The sequence below is a fragment of the Scylla paramamosain genome, chromosome 10 (assembly GCF_035594125.1).
Source record: "Scylla paramamosain isolate STU-SP2022 chromosome 10, ASM3559412v1, whole genome shotgun sequence".
Taxonomy (NCBI): Eukaryota; Metazoa; Arthropoda; class Malacostraca; order Decapoda; family Portunidae; genus Scylla; species Scylla paramamosain.
The window spans coordinates 22182453-22199982 of record NC_087160.1 but is presented as its reverse complement, the minus strand read 5'-3'; the positions used below and the strand labels follow the sequence as shown (position 1 = coordinate 22199982).

At 40.5% G+C, this 17530-nt stretch overlaps 3 protein-coding genes across 9 annotated transcripts in view; 1 reads left to right on the top strand and 2 right to left on the bottom strand.

Moving 5' to 3' along the window:
* The window catches only part of LOC135104359 (transcription factor E2F6-like), a 16974-nt gene extending 12061 nt beyond the window's left edge, over positions 1-4913 (bottom strand). The window contains exon 1 of one of the 4 annotated variants that reach the window (XM_064011678.1): positions 4825-4913. The gene's annotated coding sequence lies outside the window, so the exon portion shown is untranslated. Of the gene's footprint in view, positions 1-4238; positions 4379-4578; positions 4664-4824 lie in introns of those variants that run through there. The other 3 variants (XM_064011682.1, XM_064011681.1, XM_064011679.1) reach the window with 3 other exon arrangements.
* Positions 4444-13123, top strand: LOC135104360 (uncharacterized). Of its 3 annotated transcripts, XM_064011685.1 has the most exons (7): positions 4444-4585; positions 8367-8493; positions 8747-8845; positions 9482-9603; positions 10831-10893; positions 11428-11566; positions 11694-13123. In XM_064011685.1, the coding sequence occupies exons 3-7, from the start codon at positions 8840-8842 to the stop codon at positions 11910-11912; spliced, it is 549 nt and encodes a 182-aa protein (XP_063867755.1). In that variant the 5' UTR covers positions 4444-4585; positions 8367-8493; positions 8747-8839; the 3' UTR covers positions 11913-13123. The 3 variants fall into 3 exon arrangements, with proteins under 3 accessions (XP_063867755.1, XP_063867754.1, XP_063867756.1); XM_064011684.1 differs by lacking the exon at positions 4444-4585 and having other exon boundaries at positions 7763-8493; XM_064011686.1 differs by lacking the exons at positions 4444-4585; positions 8367-8493; positions 8747-8845; positions 9482-9603 and adding an exon at positions 10200-10584.
* Positions 12254-17530, bottom strand: LOC135104361 (uncharacterized). 2 transcript variants are annotated; one of them, XM_064011687.1, is made up of 5 exons: positions 17370-17530; positions 14859-15265; positions 14423-14633; positions 13620-13829; positions 12254-13363 (listed from the first exon to the last, which is right to left on the bottom strand). In XM_064011687.1, the coding sequence occupies exons 1-5, from the start codon at positions 17413-17415 to the stop codon at positions 13224-13226; spliced, it is 1014 nt and encodes a 337-aa protein (XP_063867757.1). In that variant the 5' UTR covers positions 17416-17530; the 3' UTR covers positions 12254-13223. The 2 variants fall into 2 exon arrangements, with proteins under 2 accessions (XP_063867757.1, XP_063867758.1); XM_064011688.1 differs by lacking the exon at positions 17370-17530 and adding an exon at positions 16896-16917.

Here is a 17530-nt window from a genome sequence, read left to right as displayed (position 1 = left end):
AGAACAGATAGAGTGAATGAGACTTGTATGTGGATGAGGGGAAGGATGAGGCTGTACATGGGGAAGTAAATGTGAATGACATGTGGATGAAGAGTAAATTGTTGCTATGGATGAGGGACTGAATGTGGATAATATGTGGAGAGTAGGTAAGTGTGGCTGGTATATGAATGAGAATAAATGTAGTTGTGGATGAGGTAGAGTATAATTGAAATATGGATATGAGGTAATGTAGCTGAAATATGAATGAAGAGTGAATGTGGCTGGCATATGAGAGAGAGAGAGAGAGAGAGAGAGAGAGAGAGAGAGAGAGAGAGAGAGAGAGAGAGAGAGAGAGAGAGAGAGAGAGAGAGAGAGAGAGAGAGAGAGAGAGAGAGAGAGAGAGAGAGAGAGAGAGAGAGAGAATTATCTGTTATTAATGGGAGATGGTTCTTAATCAGCAAAGAACACTGGAATGACTGCAAGTAACAGATTAGGTTGCAAGAAACAGGTGGATTTGGGTGAGGAAAAGGATTGGCTCAGTGAATCATAAGTGGAAGATTAGTCAGATCATCAGTATCACACCTGAGAGGTATCCATGTCACTTCAAGACTAAACACATAAGAAGAATGTGAGAGTGAGAGAGAATGCAGCAGTAAGCAAGAGAAAAACTAATAACTATATGGATTGGCCAATTTTCATGCCCATGGGAACATAGAAAAATAACTGCAATATAAAGAAATCACAAAAAATTTAAATAAATAAAACACAATAAAAGATTTGAGATATTTCTTCATCTGAATAACTAATGTCATCTAAATTCTAACTTTCTAACATCCATTATAATTCATTTTCTATCTTTCTTTCTTTTTTTTTTTTCATGTTATTGTTTCTCCCCGTCATGCTGTGGTCTAATATCCTTCCTAGCTTCTTCACTACCCAGAGTTCTGCTGCTTAGCTCTTCCCATCTGGCATCCCCACTTCTTGGACTTTGTTTTTCTCCTAAGAACAGAAGCTTCAGAAATAATTCCAAATACTGACCACTTCCACACTAGGCCTCATTACTTGTCCTGCATTTATGTAATATGCATTTACAATCTCTTTAATTTTTGAATGGTGCTGAATAAATATTGAGGTCATACATGTTCTCTGATTAATTGATATGTAGCTTATTTATTTATTTATTTTCTTTTGACATCCATCCATCACCATGCCAATTATATCATAACTAGTTGTTTACTTTTATGGTAAACAATAAGTGGTTGTCTGCTTATTCCTCCCAAAATCTCATAGCAATTTTTATTTAGTTACATGAAGACCAGCCATCCCAAATAATTTTGAAATGAGACTCAGGTTAGAAATGGTTAAGTTAGATTATGTTAGATTAGATCAATCACCCATCCTTGCTACTTCAGGGGCTAAAAAGCTTGGTTGGGTGAGGTTAAGTTTGGATAGGTTATATATTTTTTATTAGATGACATTAACCTAACTGAGCATATCCAAGTCCCACCCAAACACAGCAGGGATACTTCACTTTCATGTGATCCCATTTGTGTTATGAGATAAACATCACAAGCTGATTCAAGAGGAATTGCTTTGAACACAAGCAGTCCTTAAGGGTCTCCCCCTTACCCTTCTTTTCCCTCTTACCACTCTTTTAGACCAGGTGGAATCAAAAGCTTTCTGTCTTATCAAGTCCTCTGACTGACTGTCATTCTCATCCCTGCAGTGTCGCATCTCTTGCTATCCTTTACTGCTATTTTCAAGCTAACTGCATGCACCCCCTCCTCCTGTGGCCTCATTGCACTCTCGTTTCTCTCAAACCTATTCTGTCCAAATCTAATACAAGAGTTAACCAGTATTCTGAATTATTCATCCCTTTCTCTGGTAAACTCTGAAACCCTTCCTGCTTCTGTATTTCCTTCTTCCTATGACTTGAACTCTTTCAAGACACCTCCTTTTAATTTTTAATAACCACTTTCGTCTGGGGACTGGAACTTCAGCAGGCCTTTTCCCCCCCCCACCACAAAAAAAAAAGTAATCTGGATAAGGACTATTCATTATCATTATGTTTTCAGAAAAAATGCTGCAAAAGTCATCAGGTTTAGTTATTGTTTACTGTCTAGTAACCATATGCATTCATTCTTACTGGGGAGAGAAAAGTAAATAAATAAATAAATAAATAAATAAATAAATAAATAAATAAATAAATAAATAAATAAATAATGGAAGCTACAAGAAGCCAACAAATCTACACATGGCAATTTCTACATAAAACATACTTAAGTCCACCTACCTACTATCCTTATCTATAAACTTACCTAATCTAACTTTATAGCTCCTTATTGCCTCTGCATTAACAATCTGATTACTGATTGTATTCCAGCCACCTATCACTCTTGAGAATGAACTTATTCTATGTTTTTAAACCATTACTGAACAGAGCCTGAACCTGTCACTTTTTGTCACATGATGACTCCCCCACTTTTTTCTTCTGCAGCTCACATATTCTCATCTGATGGAAAACCTGTCAATTTCAAGTTTTGTAAGGAGTTTATTGCCAGACATGAAAACTGTAGAGAAAATACTGATCAATAAAAGTAAGGATACAGTTAAGTTCACTACTGAATATGACTGTGCAAGCAGACAACCAATTACATTATACATAAAATAAGGAACCAATGCTACGATAATTCACACCAATGCCGACTTTCTCTGAGTGCATTAGATCAATCTTATCTTTCTTAGCACACAAAACACTTTCCACACAATCCAAAATTTGGGAAGAAACAAAGTACCAGAAATCAGTAATGAACTCTACATCACAGGAAGTTCTGACATCCAGCTATTTTAGGATGAAACAAGGCAGGTTAGTTTTCTAAATTGAATATATTCCATCCTAATTTAAATTAGCTTAAATCATAACTACACCAAAGGTACCTGGGGTGGCTGACCTTAACTTGGTACCAAATTTGTGCAGCATACACCATTTTGAACACTCAAGCCTTTCCCTGGCATTGTTACTGACTGCTTTAAGGTTGTACTGCATTAAAGCATCGTCACAATCCATGTTATCAATCATTTAAAAAATTTTCATTAAAAAAAAATCAATTTAAAAAAAATCAAACTAAATTCCTGATTATACTAAATACTTTCAGTTTCACATTTACAAATTTTGGCATCATTCTTTGAGCTCTACAACACCATAGAATGTAAACATACTGAAAGCACAGTGCATGGTTGCTTTGATATATTGACTCAATCCTTTTTCTTAATGATGTGGATTAAATCAGGTCATTGTGTGCAGCTTAACCTTCAATTTTTTTAAAGTTTTCAAATTAATACTAAGCAGTATATAAAAATAAAATTATATATATATATATATATATATATATATATATATATATATATATATATATATATATATATATTATGGGATCCCCCATTAATTCCAATCCATACCATGTTTGATACATGTTTGTTCCTAAGAAGGAAAGTTAATTTTCTGCCTTCAAAGCATTATTCCTTATAGAAATGGATATCTAGTTGCATTTTACATTAGTCAGGGAAATCGTTCTCAAGAACGACCCAACATTTTGTCCAAAAAAATGAGATGAAAATGTGGATTGTCTGTCACTTGAGAGAGAGAGAGAGAGAGAGAGAGAGAGAGAGAGAGAGAGAGAGAGAGAGAGAGAGAGAGAGAGAGAGAGAGAGAGAGAGAGAGAGAGAGAGAGAGAGAGAGAGAGAGAGAGACCTAGGTAATTTGTGCCTTCATTATAATGTAAACATCATCCCAGAGAATCCTAAACGTGTTCAGCAAACACTAAAGCCATTGTTTATAAATGCCTCCAGCAGGAACTTGATGCACTTTACTCCTATCTTAATACTTTAATTTAAAAGAAAAAGAAACAATTGTGAGTCCGCACACTCACCTTGGAAAATTTTTAATGGAACATTTCTCCAAGGTAAGTATCGGTGATCTAAAACAAAAACATCATGTTTGTTGCTTAGCAGGAGTTAGCTGAAGCATATGCGTGATGATGATGTTCTTACTGCTAAGTAAAGGAATGAAAGAAGTAGTGGTGTCCCTCCCTCACGCCAGGTAGTCCTCAGGACACCCGTCATCCTCGGGTACCAGGCTTCATTAATCATCATCACTTACTAAATGTCTCCCAAACACCGTCCTGCACTCTGTACTGCACCTGAGTACCAGTTACCTCGGGGCCTCAAGTAGGCATCACATCTGTTTAAATGCCCCTCACCTTGGCAGGGCGCTGAGAACGGCCTTCCCCCACGGCCACGAGGGCACAGGGCCACCGCTACCTTTTCTCCAAAACCAACGCTCTTCCGCTCAGCGTGTGGCCTAGCGGGGGGTAGGCCAGGCACACACGGGCCCTAATGCAGCCCTGGTGACAAGGGTGGCCCTACAGATGTCATGGGTGCCGGTGGTCACGACAGGAGCCCGACAGCGACCCTCACCTCGCCACCACCACAACCCGACCCACAAGATACGGCAACACTGCATCCGCTTTGGATATCCCTGAACAAATAGTGACCTGGAAGCATTATCTTCACGACCTTTAACCACCCTCCTTGTCTGACCTGAACAGTAAGTAGTATTTAGATAGCAGAGAGCGCGGTAAAATCCAGGTGAGGCACAGTGCCGTCGGTGAGCGTCTCCCATGCTGGCCCCGAGATGGCCGCCAGCCCGCCAAAACTGCATCTTTACTTCCGCCCTTTATTACACAGCCATGTCTCACTCCACAACACAACTACGTGGCTCATGCCCAAGAAGAGATGTGAAGGTTACAGGAAAAGCGGTTCAAAAGGTTCTAAAGTGCTACTTACTCCAACTGTGAGGTGAAATGCGGAGAGCGCCACTCTCCCTCCCGCCGCCCGTCCGCCAGTGAACAATAAGTGGCGCCAAAATCTAATCCTGATGCCATACAAATTTCCCGCCAGTCCCACTCAGCGAGCGTTGCACACCATTTTCCCTAAATTTCTCTTCCCACATTTCCTTCTGATGCTATTTAAGTTCACAAGTCAGGCTTTCACTTATAACAGCATTTAACAATTGTAGTATTAAGTTTTGATAATGTCTCTGTTTGTCATAATACCTATATAAACAAAAAGTCCAAATTTTAAACTAACTGCCGCCAGATGCCCCCACTGTCGATTTAAAGCCACGGTATTTTGGTAAACAAAGACACGAACCTCTGCAAAGCCTTGGCAAATTCAATTGCCCTGTTTCATTTACTGAGAACACATCTAGTCCATCAAACACATCATGATGAATCCTTTTATTTAATTGTATATATCGATACTTTATTGGAGCGTATATCTGACTGGTATATTTATGTAGTTATATTTAAGAAGCATCACGCTCCTTCACGGGTGTATATGCCATAAGGTCGATGTGTGTAGAGTTAAATGGCCCAGCTGGTGAGGGCCTTGCCAAGAGCTGGAGTCTCGTCCGTTCACAGTATACGCAAATTCTTTGACTCTGTGATGACAACTGTATTTTATAAGATTCAATTATAACAATGCACGAAAAATAATAACATAGGTTTCAGTATAACCCTTGTGTGTTTCCTACAGGGACGTATTGTGTAGTGTTAGCCAACGCGCCGTGGTCTGAAGGTGATGGGGGCTGTAACCCGAGTTTCTCCCAACTTAACTTTGATAACGGTTTCAACAATCTAACTTTCCAGGCAATGAAAAATATATGAAACTAACTGCATCGTTTTATCATAAAACATGTTCATTATTTTATACTTTCGTTTGTTAGTATGGTTGATGCACCAAGACTACTGACGTCTGGAAAAGAGAGAAAAATATAGATGGCATATGCCACGTTTTGCGTAATGTTCTTCGTGACACTTGGGTATAGTTATTAGACTGATAAGATATACCAGATTCATTTGGGGTTCCCCTTTCCCAACCTACAAAGCCCAAACATATCATAGATAATTCATCCTCCTGTTTTAGGTAACACTCTTCTGAGATACACTCAAGAAGAATATAACGGCAAATCCAGAAGAATAAGCCTTCACTTTTTGCTCATGTGGTGCTGGCTATGGGACCAACCAGTCAGCGGAAGGGAGGAAGGGAGGGAGGGAGAAAGGAGGGAAGCGGAGCGGCGGCAGCGACACACTTCTAATGGTCAGCGGGACGGCGGTCAGCTGGGCCTCACCCGCCCACTGTACTATATCTCCGCTACTACTACCACTCCACCAAAATAGATATACTTACTCCATCCTGTCTTCTCTCATTACCGCACTGATGTCGACTCTGTCACCTCGTAAATTTGTCCCCTGAACATCCTCAGAGAGAGAGAGAGAGAGAGAGAGAGAGAGAGAGAGAGAGAGAGAGAGAGAGACCCACACATACAGTAGCTGTCATTACATAGTAGATAGTACACAATACTTCCCTTGGCAGTCCCAGAGTTGGGAACTTTCTCCCCATGTTAGCAGGTGACCGGCAGCAGGAGTCCCGAGGCCTTGTACGAAATTGTGGATCATACTGCATCCAAACATTGTGTTCCATTTATTATTAGTTATGTTATACTGTACAGTCAAGCAGTCATTGATTTCTGATAACTGCTATGTATTATTAAAGTTTCTTGTACGCAAACATCAGCAGTGTTTTACAACGATAGTCATGTGTCAACTCACGTCGGTAGAGTGAATCAAGGCCAACCGTCAGTCGTCGGTCGGGTGTTCCTGGGGAGACTTTGGTCACGTGGGACACTAAATCTTGTACTAAAATGGATGCTTGATTATTGAGCATTTCTATACCTTCACATTAGTATTATGTGCTGATGGCATGAGAAAAACACCAATCCTTAAAGAATATGCAAACGGTTTCCCTTTGCAGTGTCTACCTACTGCAGCGGTCACCGGGGTCCAACCTTGACAGGGTCACGTGCCCCTCCCCAGAGAGCTGCACCACAGTCCCAAGGTCCCACGCCTCGTGTATCTCCGCTCTTTTTAAAAGGACAGTGATACAAGACCTTGTAATTGTACTTTTTTTTCCGGTTAATGCGTAAAACCTTGTTGCAAGCGAATGCGTTTAATCATTGGAGGGCTTGTCAATTACCCGTTTGCTGCGTTTTGTCGACTATTACATGACACTGCATAGATACAAATAATTCAACAGCAGGGAGGTACTGGTAACCGTCCCTTTCAAATCTCCGTATTTGCATACATCATTCATAGTGCCACACTGCCAATGTTGCCTTAGTGCTTGAAGCACATTATAAGTTGAACTTTCTTCATAACATTATGTTACATAACAAGATGGGTGGTTTAGACAGGACATACATCACTCTTTATAACTTGCAGATACTTGTTGTCAAGGTATACGAATAGGGGGAGGATGCTGATCTTACCTGAATTCTCACTCATTAACAGTTACACAGATATTGCATACACTGACAGAACAGCATAACGCGAATACCAAGATGTGTTACTCTACCAACATTACCTGTACAATCAATGTGTTACACTTAGCTCATAATATTTATTTAGAATTGGGAAGTTATTGTGTTGTTTCTTGAATTATGAAGTGACAACTTTTATGAATGGCACAATGAGGATGATTTGTAAAATACTGACGTGGCTTTCTTATGCAGCATTTTTCATGGCAACTGCAGTATAGCTCCACATAAGGTCAAAGGCTACATAAAGTACTCGGTGTTCCTGCTTTACATGACCCAGCACATTCTTACGAAGTATGGTCAGTCGCCGCCGGCGACAGCAGGTTGTCCACGCCTGACCATTGTTGTAACGGGTGCTGATTTGGGAAATGTTCGAGTGACATCAGATTCCATAACCAATGAGTATTTAGTATCCCTGTCTCAGATGGAATAGAAAACAAGTACGTATACAGTGATAAAATGTATCAACTTATTATATGAAAGGGAAAAGAATATTGGATTAATTTTCCTGTACGTCCTCAAAGCTGCTTCACTTCCTCGTGCCCACGCAGCAACGCAGCAATCGGTTCTCACCACCGTCCCTGCATACGTGCCTCGCTGATGAGAAAATGTCACCTGAGGTCGTACGTGTCGAGCTTGAGCGAGGAAAACTATCTAAGCGCGGTTCAAGGGTTGCGTGTCAGTGGGTGGAGGTGGCTGTGTTGTGTGGTGTGATGACGCTGGGTGTGTTGTGGCTTATGCACCATCTTGCGGCACGTTGCCACACGCGGTCACTGGACCACAGAGTTGAGGCAAGACAGGCGACACTGAGGACACAGCAGAATGAAATACTCAAAATCAGTTACTCTTCTTACTGGTCGTTGGAAGATGACAAGTATTCGAGGATGAGTAGAGTAAGAGGAGCAATGTCAACGGTTTATAGATACAATAATACCACTCCGCATTCTCTCAGCGTTGACCCACAGGAGGAAACGCCCGCTCAACGCCTACACCGACTGCTGACGCACCCAACTACCTCCTGCAGGAAGCTGATCCGAGTGGGCGGTCGATCCTGCCTAGGTGCTTACGATGGTTCAAAAGTGAGTGAATGAGTAAGGCATTTATGAAGCTAAACGCGAAGGGGAGGTGGGAAAGGGAGTAAATGGTGACTGCATTTTAACATTTCATATTAGAATATAGTGATTATTAGCACTACTACTACTACTACTACTACTACTACTACTACTACTACTTCTACTACTACTACTACTACTACTACTACTACTACTACTACTACTTCTACTACTACTACTACTACTACTACTACTACTACTACTACTACTACTACTACAGCTGGTGTGCCTGGATGAGTGGGCCGGCCTAGTTCCTCAAGACTGCCTGGTGTACTCCTTCGGGATCGGCCACGACTTCACCTTTGACGAACATATGCAGGTGGGATGAGGGAGGCGCCGCCAGTCACAAGGGCGGATCCACATGTACATGCGTGAACAGAGAACTTACGTTTACAAAGATACGAGTGGCAAGAAAATTATACTAACCTCTCGATTTCATCATCATTCCCTCAACATTGTGCATCCACCCTACCTTCCATAGATATAGATAACTACTCAGTGTAATTGTCATCATTTGAGAATTTGCTCCCCCTAGCTATGCGATGTCTAAGCACATGCATTTTTTTTCTTTTTTCAGAATTAAATATTTTCATTATCAAAGCTGTCATAAAATTAACATTTATTTTTCCTCGAATATAAATACTCAAGGATGATTTTCTACACATTTTAGAATTAGAATTTTCCCTCTCGATTCACGATTTTTAATCTCTAAACAATGCTCTTAGGTATATCATAACTGTTCATCGTTGACAATGCTATTACTGATGGATATTTTTTATCCTAAGGGAGCAAAAGTAATATCAAAAATTAACATTTTTCTCTCCCCCCCCCCAAAAAAAAAATAAAATAAAATAAAAAAATAATAATAAATAAGTAAATAAAGAAAGAAGGCTCTAACGCATAGCTCCTCTAATTACATCCTCCACGTCACCTGGCTGGCGGTGCGGGCGGACAGGACTTGGGCTGCGAGGTTCATGCCTTTGACCACGACGCGGACCACGAGCACTACGACTACCGCTTGGGCCCCACTGCCTTCTTCCACAAAGCCCGCATCGGTCCGGAGACAGGATACATGAGGTGATTGCTATGATAATTATAGTTATGCAGTACGCTAGCTTTCAAGAATACCCTCACTGTTTGTTAACTTTCCACTCACTTCGTCTACCTATGACATTTTCCACCATTGATTTGCAGTCTATCCTGAGAGCGTCACCATGCGTCTGTTAGCGGCGTATGGTGTTTCCAGAAAGGAACTCTGCCCTTCATCATTTCGTTTTCTGTGAAGTTAGTCTGTCCGAAAAGCGGGGACATTCCATTGTGCCAGTCCGTGCCTTCCCTCATAACATCCCCTGCCTACTTCAACGTCTTGACTATTTTAAACATTTTCTATTGGAAGTTCATGGATTTTTTAAGGGACATTTTTATGATTCAATTAAGAATTTCCTAAGGATTTCGCACTCTCAGTGAGAAAAAAAGTATGAAAATCTAGTTGAATAGTTATGTGCCCTTTGAAAGTAGTCCTAACGAGAGAACAAAGCGTTTCACAACACAGGCCCAGTTCCGTGTAATATTACAGCGGCATAACCTGAAACCAGCTCGCCCTTTGCTCATTCTAGGCCTGAATGGAAGAAATCAGACCATGGGACAATGATGCACAACCATCGTTAAACCCTCTTTGTAATCAAGATGGGGGGAGGGGGGGCGAATAAGAAACTTCATCATCCTTCACTGGAGCCTGCAAAAAAATTATAAAGATGAAATGCTGAAACTTCAGAGAATGCGTTCCTTGGTTATTGTGAATGGAGGGAAGCAGGCTTCTGCTGGGCGGGGCTTGGCGTCATAAAAGGTTGGGGAAGTTGCCTAGACACCGTTTTCCCATATCACAACTATTGTAATTCGTAATGAAATTTGACGCAAGAATGGCCAGTAACTATTTCGCAATATGTACTTGATTTTTTTCTTAATATCATGGAAGTAACAACTCGATATATATTAAGATCAGGAGGGTGTTTGGGGGAATGCACCCATGCCTGCTGCCTACATCCTTCAGCCTACCAGGTAACAAAGAGTCTTCCTCTGCCTCAAGCCACGCTGTCCCATAAATATAATTAAGATATATTGTATTCCTGCATCACCACCGGGGCCAAACAACAAACATTAAAAAAGAACTGTTGGGACTATCTATATTTCCGGCGAATGCTCCTGGCGTAACTTGTCTGGCTGTTATTGCTTACCTACTAGTAGAGAAATCTGACTCATTATGAAGTCACGCGTTGTCATTGTAATACCTTGTTTCTCTTCCAGGTCCTGTGACGGTGACGAGTGCGACCCTCTGATCAACTATCTCACCCTCGCGGACATTACCAAGTACGTCGTGCATGCTACTCTGTTTCTTTGTTGAGTATTTAGGATACTAGGGAAGCTGTAAGGTAGGACTACATGTGGCTGTTCCTGCATATAATATTCATGTACATCTATCATCTATATTCATAAATTTGTATATTTTGTTGAAGCTCCACATTCGCACTGTATTAACAATCTGATTATCTTGTTTAACTTTAATAATCTAAAAAAAAAAATGTTTCAGAACCATCTTTTCTCTTTCATCTTTCTAAATCTATAATGTAATATCCTGTAACCTTAGGTACCTTATCCAAAGCCCCCTTGTTATATACCTAATGTCTCTTACATAACTCGATATTTCCTAACTAACCATTCGCGATTTTCTTAGCGAGTCACTCATCCAGTTCACATTTAAAATTGTTCTTACTTTCCTGATGCTTCATAAGCTATTTACAGAAACTCACTTATCGGCAAAGGCATTATGAGATGAAATTTTCTTTCGTCATAGTTAACACGACTGTATACTGTGGAAAGACACTCATGCCAGACACCTTGCAGGTCCCTCGATCACGGTGGCCGGCGTCTCTCCTATTTGAAAATGGATATTGAGAGTGAGGAGTGGCCGGTGCTAAGCCAGATCCTGCAGCACCACCACTCATCTGCCACCCTCGGATCTACTGCTCAGCTTTCTTTAGAGGTACGAATGTAATCGTCATACTGGTTTGGTTTATGCAAACATTTTACATCAGCACAATTAGTTTCCAAATAATTTGACTATAAACGTGTTAATTAATGTTCACACTATTTTCTCCGTATCCGCGTAGATCCACATAGAGCTTCATGGCAAAACACTTAGCGAGAAGAGGGCCCTGATAACCTCATGTCTAGCTATCCTGGAGAATCTTGCAAATCTGGGTTTCAAGTTGCTGACGTACGAGGAGAATGAGCTCAACCCTCAATACGAGGACATCGATGGAGCTCACTTGGGACTATATGCAGAGATCCTCCTCTTACGCACCAACCACAACCACCCCTTGTTATAGTCACACTTACGGAGGCCATAAAAAAAAAAAAAAAAAAAAAAAAAAAAAAAAAAAAAAAAAGGGAGAATAACATGTGGGAAGGTGATCCAAAAGTAACTGCCTTAATCTAGTGGGGGTGGATTCATTAGTTTAAAAAATAAAGCACTTGGCTAGCACCTTATGTTTGGTTGTTAATTAATTAATTCTTACTAGATGTCAATATAAAAATTACCAAGGCACTAAGGCTGTAGTTTCTTTTTTCAATTAATTTTAAGCATTTGCAAGGTATGCTGGGTTAGATAGACAATTGCCTTCTTGCAAGTTCATTCATTTACAGCAGCACAGGAATTGTAAAGACCATAGTAATTCAATTATTTACTTGGAAAACTTATATAAACTTCACACCATAAAATACTTACACCCATAACTAGACTGTATGAAGTTCTCAGGTCATGAAGGACTAAGAATGTAAACAAGGTAAGGCATCTAACAAGGATGGAAGTTGCTCTTTACACCCTACCTGTTCATACATTAATTACACAATTTTGAACATGTCATCTAAACCATTTTCTTTGCCAAACCAAATTCTCAGAACTGGAAAGATTGCTACCAGACAAGAATCAAGACTCATTACCCATCTTTACAAACTCGAGCACAAGTCGTAAAGCTAAGTGTTAACCTTCTGACTAGGGAAATGCACCTTCGCCCTTCCAAGGTTAATTTGGTCCTACACTACTATAGCATTGGAGATTTCCCATATAGGTAGGTAGTGCTGTCATTAAGTCTTACTTTTCTTTCATATATACTTTTTACTTAATATCACTTGCAAACTACTAAACAAGACACCCAATATCTGTACATTGCATGAGATGAAGAGATGGCACAACAAATCAAGGGAGGACATATTTTAATCCTACAAAATCAGATCTATACTTATTATACCCAAGAGGAATGAAATAACCTCATGATCATCCAGACTACCAAACAAATCTTTCCACAACTATTTACAATATATAAATTCCAATGCCATAACACTTATGACAACTTTATATAATGTTGACCATTAAATGATGTTGGAAATTTAATCATGCCACCCTGTGCTAAGTGAGGAAAGGGTAGTCTTAAATTACCACAACCAATGCTAGTAGTTGAATAGGCAGAAGCGAGTAATCTTCATAGACACTGCTTAGTGCAGTTTTCAGCTGAATTAAAATTTTTTTTTTCATCACAAATACTTCCTTCATCTACATATCACAGTGAATGCCAGCCCACTATATCCCAAATAGTATGCCAATATACTAATCCTTACACATGTTTCCCACCTATCCCTCTTCAAACTGATTGATACGCTCCCGACCTCCTGCGCCGTCCCACCAAGTAAGCAATGAGCACAATCACCACCAGTCCAGCCAGAGCACATCCAACAGCGATAGGTACAACATCCGAGATATTGTCTGCAGTGCAGTGCACAGCTGTAAAGGGAAAGGTGTGAATTAAAATTTATCAAAGTGAGATTAATGACTTTGGCCATCCCACGAAATGCACAATTGAATTTCAATGAAATGTTTCTACAAATTTAAGTACATGCATCACATAACTCACATTTATGTTATGCCTTTTCTAATGGTTTGCCGGGCGAATATACCTTCTGTATAATTCACCAACAATAATTTTTCCTTTAACTACTCTTTACAATATACATTTACAAAACAGATTCTGAATACTTACAGTCCACAAAGTCCTTCTCCTTCCCAATCTTGTTGAAAGCTTGAATCTGGATGTTCTTGAGGGTGGATGTAACTGGAGAGTTATAATGATCCTTATCAAGCATTGCTGTCACATTGGAGGTAGAGAGATCTGCCCGGCAGATGAAGCTATGGTTGACACTCACTTCACCAGGGTTGAAGTTGTAGTCCACAGTTAAATTCAGAGTCTTGCCTGGAAGATAAAAAATGTTGGAGTTTTGGTTTTATAATACATTACTGTAATAATTTCCTACAAGATAATGAATTTCCTGTGTTTGTGTGGCATATGGCTGACCTGAATAATTTAAATTGTGGCAAGATTAAGGTTTTGAAGAGAATAATGCACCTATGTTAGTTATTTGAAATTCTCCCTTGTGGTCTGCTACAAATTTAAAGATTAAGGAACTCCAGGATGGCAGTCCCTAGTACATTCAGAAGGCCAAGATGACAAATCCTGGTGCTGGTGTAGCTGTCATGTTCCATTATTGCCACTTTTATATCAAAATTTTCATAGTTCTGTCTATAAATTTGCATTATGGTATTATCTAGTTGAGATAAATATTATATTTGTGTTTGAGATGATATAAAATGTTTTGTGTATTGTTTTAGTCATTCGAGAAACTGATAAGATAGATTTATGGATGCAGACGACAGGTGGAAATGGGCGTTTCATACAAGGACTTAAAAATGTAGTCCTTATGGCTTCTTGCAACTTCCTTATTTTGTTATACTATCATGGTTTACAGTGGACAAGCTCATATTTGTATTATCCTGTAAAATACATACCAGCTGCTGTGGCATTGTCCAAGTCATCCATGGACAGACTGGCAGTGAGGTCTGTGAAGGTCCAGGAGTCCTTGTCTGCAGGGTCAAAGTTCATCTGTACAACATTCTTGCCCCAGGTGAAGGAGATCCACTGGCTGCCATCAGTTTCATTGCAGGAGCCACTCACATCAACTCCAAGGGATGGCACAAACACTTTGCCGATGACTGTGGTCTGAAAAGTGAATATTCCCAATTACCATCTTTATCCTCCAAATATATACATTTTCAAGATGTTCGTGATCATTAATCTAATAAACAGTGAATAGTAAATGCAAACAATCCTCAAATATACTTTTAAATTAATAGATATCCTTCAAATATCAAAATGGCATTAAGCCACATCTAGATTGGAATACATTACCCATATTACACATGTGGAAAAATGGCACGTGCTTACATTGTCTGTGCGAGAGTAGTTGATGTTAAAGAAGATCTCTCCGGCAATCTTCACACAAGTCACGTTATTTTCTGTCACGTTGTAGTTAATGTGAGATGTTGGCTTAGGTGCTGGGGTGGTTGTGGTGGGAGGTGCAGTGGTGGTGCTTGAAGTAGAGGTGGTGGTGCTTGGGGTAGTAGAGGTGGTGGTGCTTGGGGTAGTAGTGGTGGTAGTTTCTGGGGTAGTGGTGGTGGTAGTTTCTGGGGTAGTGGTGGTGGTAGTTTCTGGGGTAGTAGTGGTAGTTGAGGAAGTGGTGGTGGTGGTGGTGGTGGAGGTGGTAGTGGTGGTGTCATCTTCAGTGGTGGTTGTATCGCCAGAGGGATCAGTTATGTCAAAGCCATTAAAGTCTGACTCAGCGATGACAGAGCCTGCAAAACATTTTCAAATAGTTAATCAAAGATAGCTTGAATAACCAAAACTTAGTTATTAGATATAAACTATTTCCAAATTTAAGACCAGTTAGAAAACACCGATTGGAAATATTAAATGTAGGTGCCTTGATCAGCCAAAACTTTCTAAGTCCAACTATTTCCTTCTAACAACAGGTTTGAAATCACTCATAAAACAAGGTGTAGGTGACAGTATACAATGGAGCCTTCAAATATTCCCTTCCAACATAAAACTTACAAAAACTAGGTAATGGAGGAATATTAGCATAGTCTTCACCTCTACTCCTGGTGAAGGTCAAAACTATCATCAAAGTACAGAAACCTAAAAATGTAATTAGAAATATATAGCCAGTCCAGTTCTTAAACTCTGGAAAAATATACAAGTGAATGCACACTAACTAGGATGTAAAGTATTTCTCAATACCTACTTTAATTATTAAAAGTATTATAAATATTCCTCATCCTTCAATTTTCATAAATTACATTAAAACAACCAAGCCTTTGAAAACATCGGGATTATGCATTTGTAGTCGTTACAAAATTAAACTGCAAAAACCGATTGTCATACTACAAAGATAGAACATGCAGACCAATCACTGTCCTGTATATGCTACTTTACACCAATACTTGTTATAGGGCACATATACATCAAGCACTGCCATATACGTGGGCTCCCCAGGCGTTTGAAGCTTACTACTGATCTCTGCAAGCCATGAAAATTACCTTTAAAAACAACCTGATGGGAGTCTCAGCCCTTCTATCCTGCTCTGTATGACCAAACTTCCTAACAATGATGTTTATGTAACATTTATGTAACATTTCAAGGTAAAGCTTCGATAGTTTTTATGCCTAACCATGGGGAGTAAGCCTGGCATCTACAGTACAAATTTTTCTCCATCCCCCCAAAATACTGGGAGCGAAATTAGGTAATAAGGGAGCGTAGTTTTAACTAGAATTGAAAAGTTTCCCCTTTAATAAATTAGTTTTAGTAATAAACAACTGGTACTGGTTTCGGAAAAAAAAAAATAGAAAACGAAGAAACATCCCCAGAGTGGATATGAATATAGATCAAGACTGATTTCACTAATCTTCCAGAAACGACTTCTGGGACAAATCTGGAATATCAAAATTTACCTCCCTATGTATTATAAATGTTCCTTGCTCCCTTCAATATCTAGTAACACCTATTATCAATATTCAAGCCTCTTCATACACCACCTTAGATCGTAACATCGCCCACGCTCCAGGCGGCCTCAGCGCCTGACACCCTCTGCCACGGCACAACTGCGCCACCTAGCCCCGCCGCCCCCACTCAAGAAGTAACTGTAAACCGAGAATGATCACGGGAAGCAGTGAAAGCATCGACCTAAGTCTCATCCTTAACAGAAGGCATTTCCTCTATGGCCGCACCACAGCTGCTCGTGACCAACCAAAACGAGAAACACTCTTTATTCCATTTTTAAAACCTGTTAGGTAGGCAGTGTCTGCTGATGGTAACATTGCCCCACTGCTCAATACGGAGGTGGGATGAGGGAGTGAACATTATCACCAGAGACGTAGCGTACGTATACATGGATCACATATCCCCCACCAAATCCCTACCACTCACACATCACGTGGCAACCACATCTCCACATCGATTTCCAGCCTCACCACGTCCTGGTAACCATGAGCACAGGGCAGGGGCTGCAACAAGGTTCATGAACATAGGTGGGGGCTAGGGGGCGTCGCAGGAGCAGCACTGACCAGATCACATGACACGGCCAGCAGCTCCCCCCCCCCCCCACACACCGGACGGACACACGGCCAGCACGTCCCCCTCCTTCACTCTGGCCTCTGTTGCTCTCACGTTCCTGCTTCCACCATACTTTAAACCTCACGTATAGCGAGAAAAACTACAGAAGTTCAACTGTATGAACACAACAGGGTAGAGTGTATGAGATCGTGGAGAAGACGACCCCACCACAAAGTCCCCGTCAGCAGTGATTAGTTGTCGCCACCCGCCACTGTTCAGCAAGGCATCACCCATCCACTCAAATGAGACGCTAACAGAAAGCCATTACAGTAATTGCTTGACACTTACCCGACACAAGTAGCAGAGCAGCAAATACAACAGTAAACCGAGCCATGATGAAAGAAAATCCCAGTCAGACGCTGACACTACCGACCCGCACCACTGCCTGACAACTACTGCGTCAGGTTTGGCTCCACCCTCCGTCCCCGGCTGTTCTCTCCCGCTTGCCT

What these genes read in the sequence shown, in the direction of transcription:
- LOC135104360 (XM_064011684.1), top strand. Translation starts at nt 8,023, where the DNA reads ATGTCACCTGAGGTCGTACGTGTCGAGCTTGAGCGAGGAAAACTATCT. An exon ending in GTGCTTACGATGGTTCAAAA is followed by an intron (nt 8,494 to 8,746) that starts GTGAGTGAATGA and finishes CTACTACTACAG; the next exon opens with CTGGTGTGCCTGGATGAGTG. An exon ending in CCGGAGACAGGATACATGAG is followed by an intron (nt 9,604 to 10,830) that starts GTGATTGCTATG and finishes TTTCTCTTCCAG; the next exon opens with GTCCTGTGACGGTGACGAGT.
- LOC135104361 (XM_064011687.1), bottom strand. Translation starts at nt 17,415, where the DNA reads ATGGCTCGGTTTACTGTTGTATTTGCTGCTCTGCTACTTGTGTCGG. An exon ending in ACTACTCTCGCACAGACAAT is followed by an intron (nt 14,634 to 14,858) that starts GTAAGCACGTGC and finishes TTCACTTTTCAG; the next exon opens with ACCACAGTCATCGGCAAAGT. An exon ending in GGACAATGCCACAGCAGCTG is followed by an intron (nt 13,830 to 14,422) that starts GTATGTATTTTA and finishes TTTATCTTCCAG; the next exon opens with GCAAGACTCTGAATTTAACT.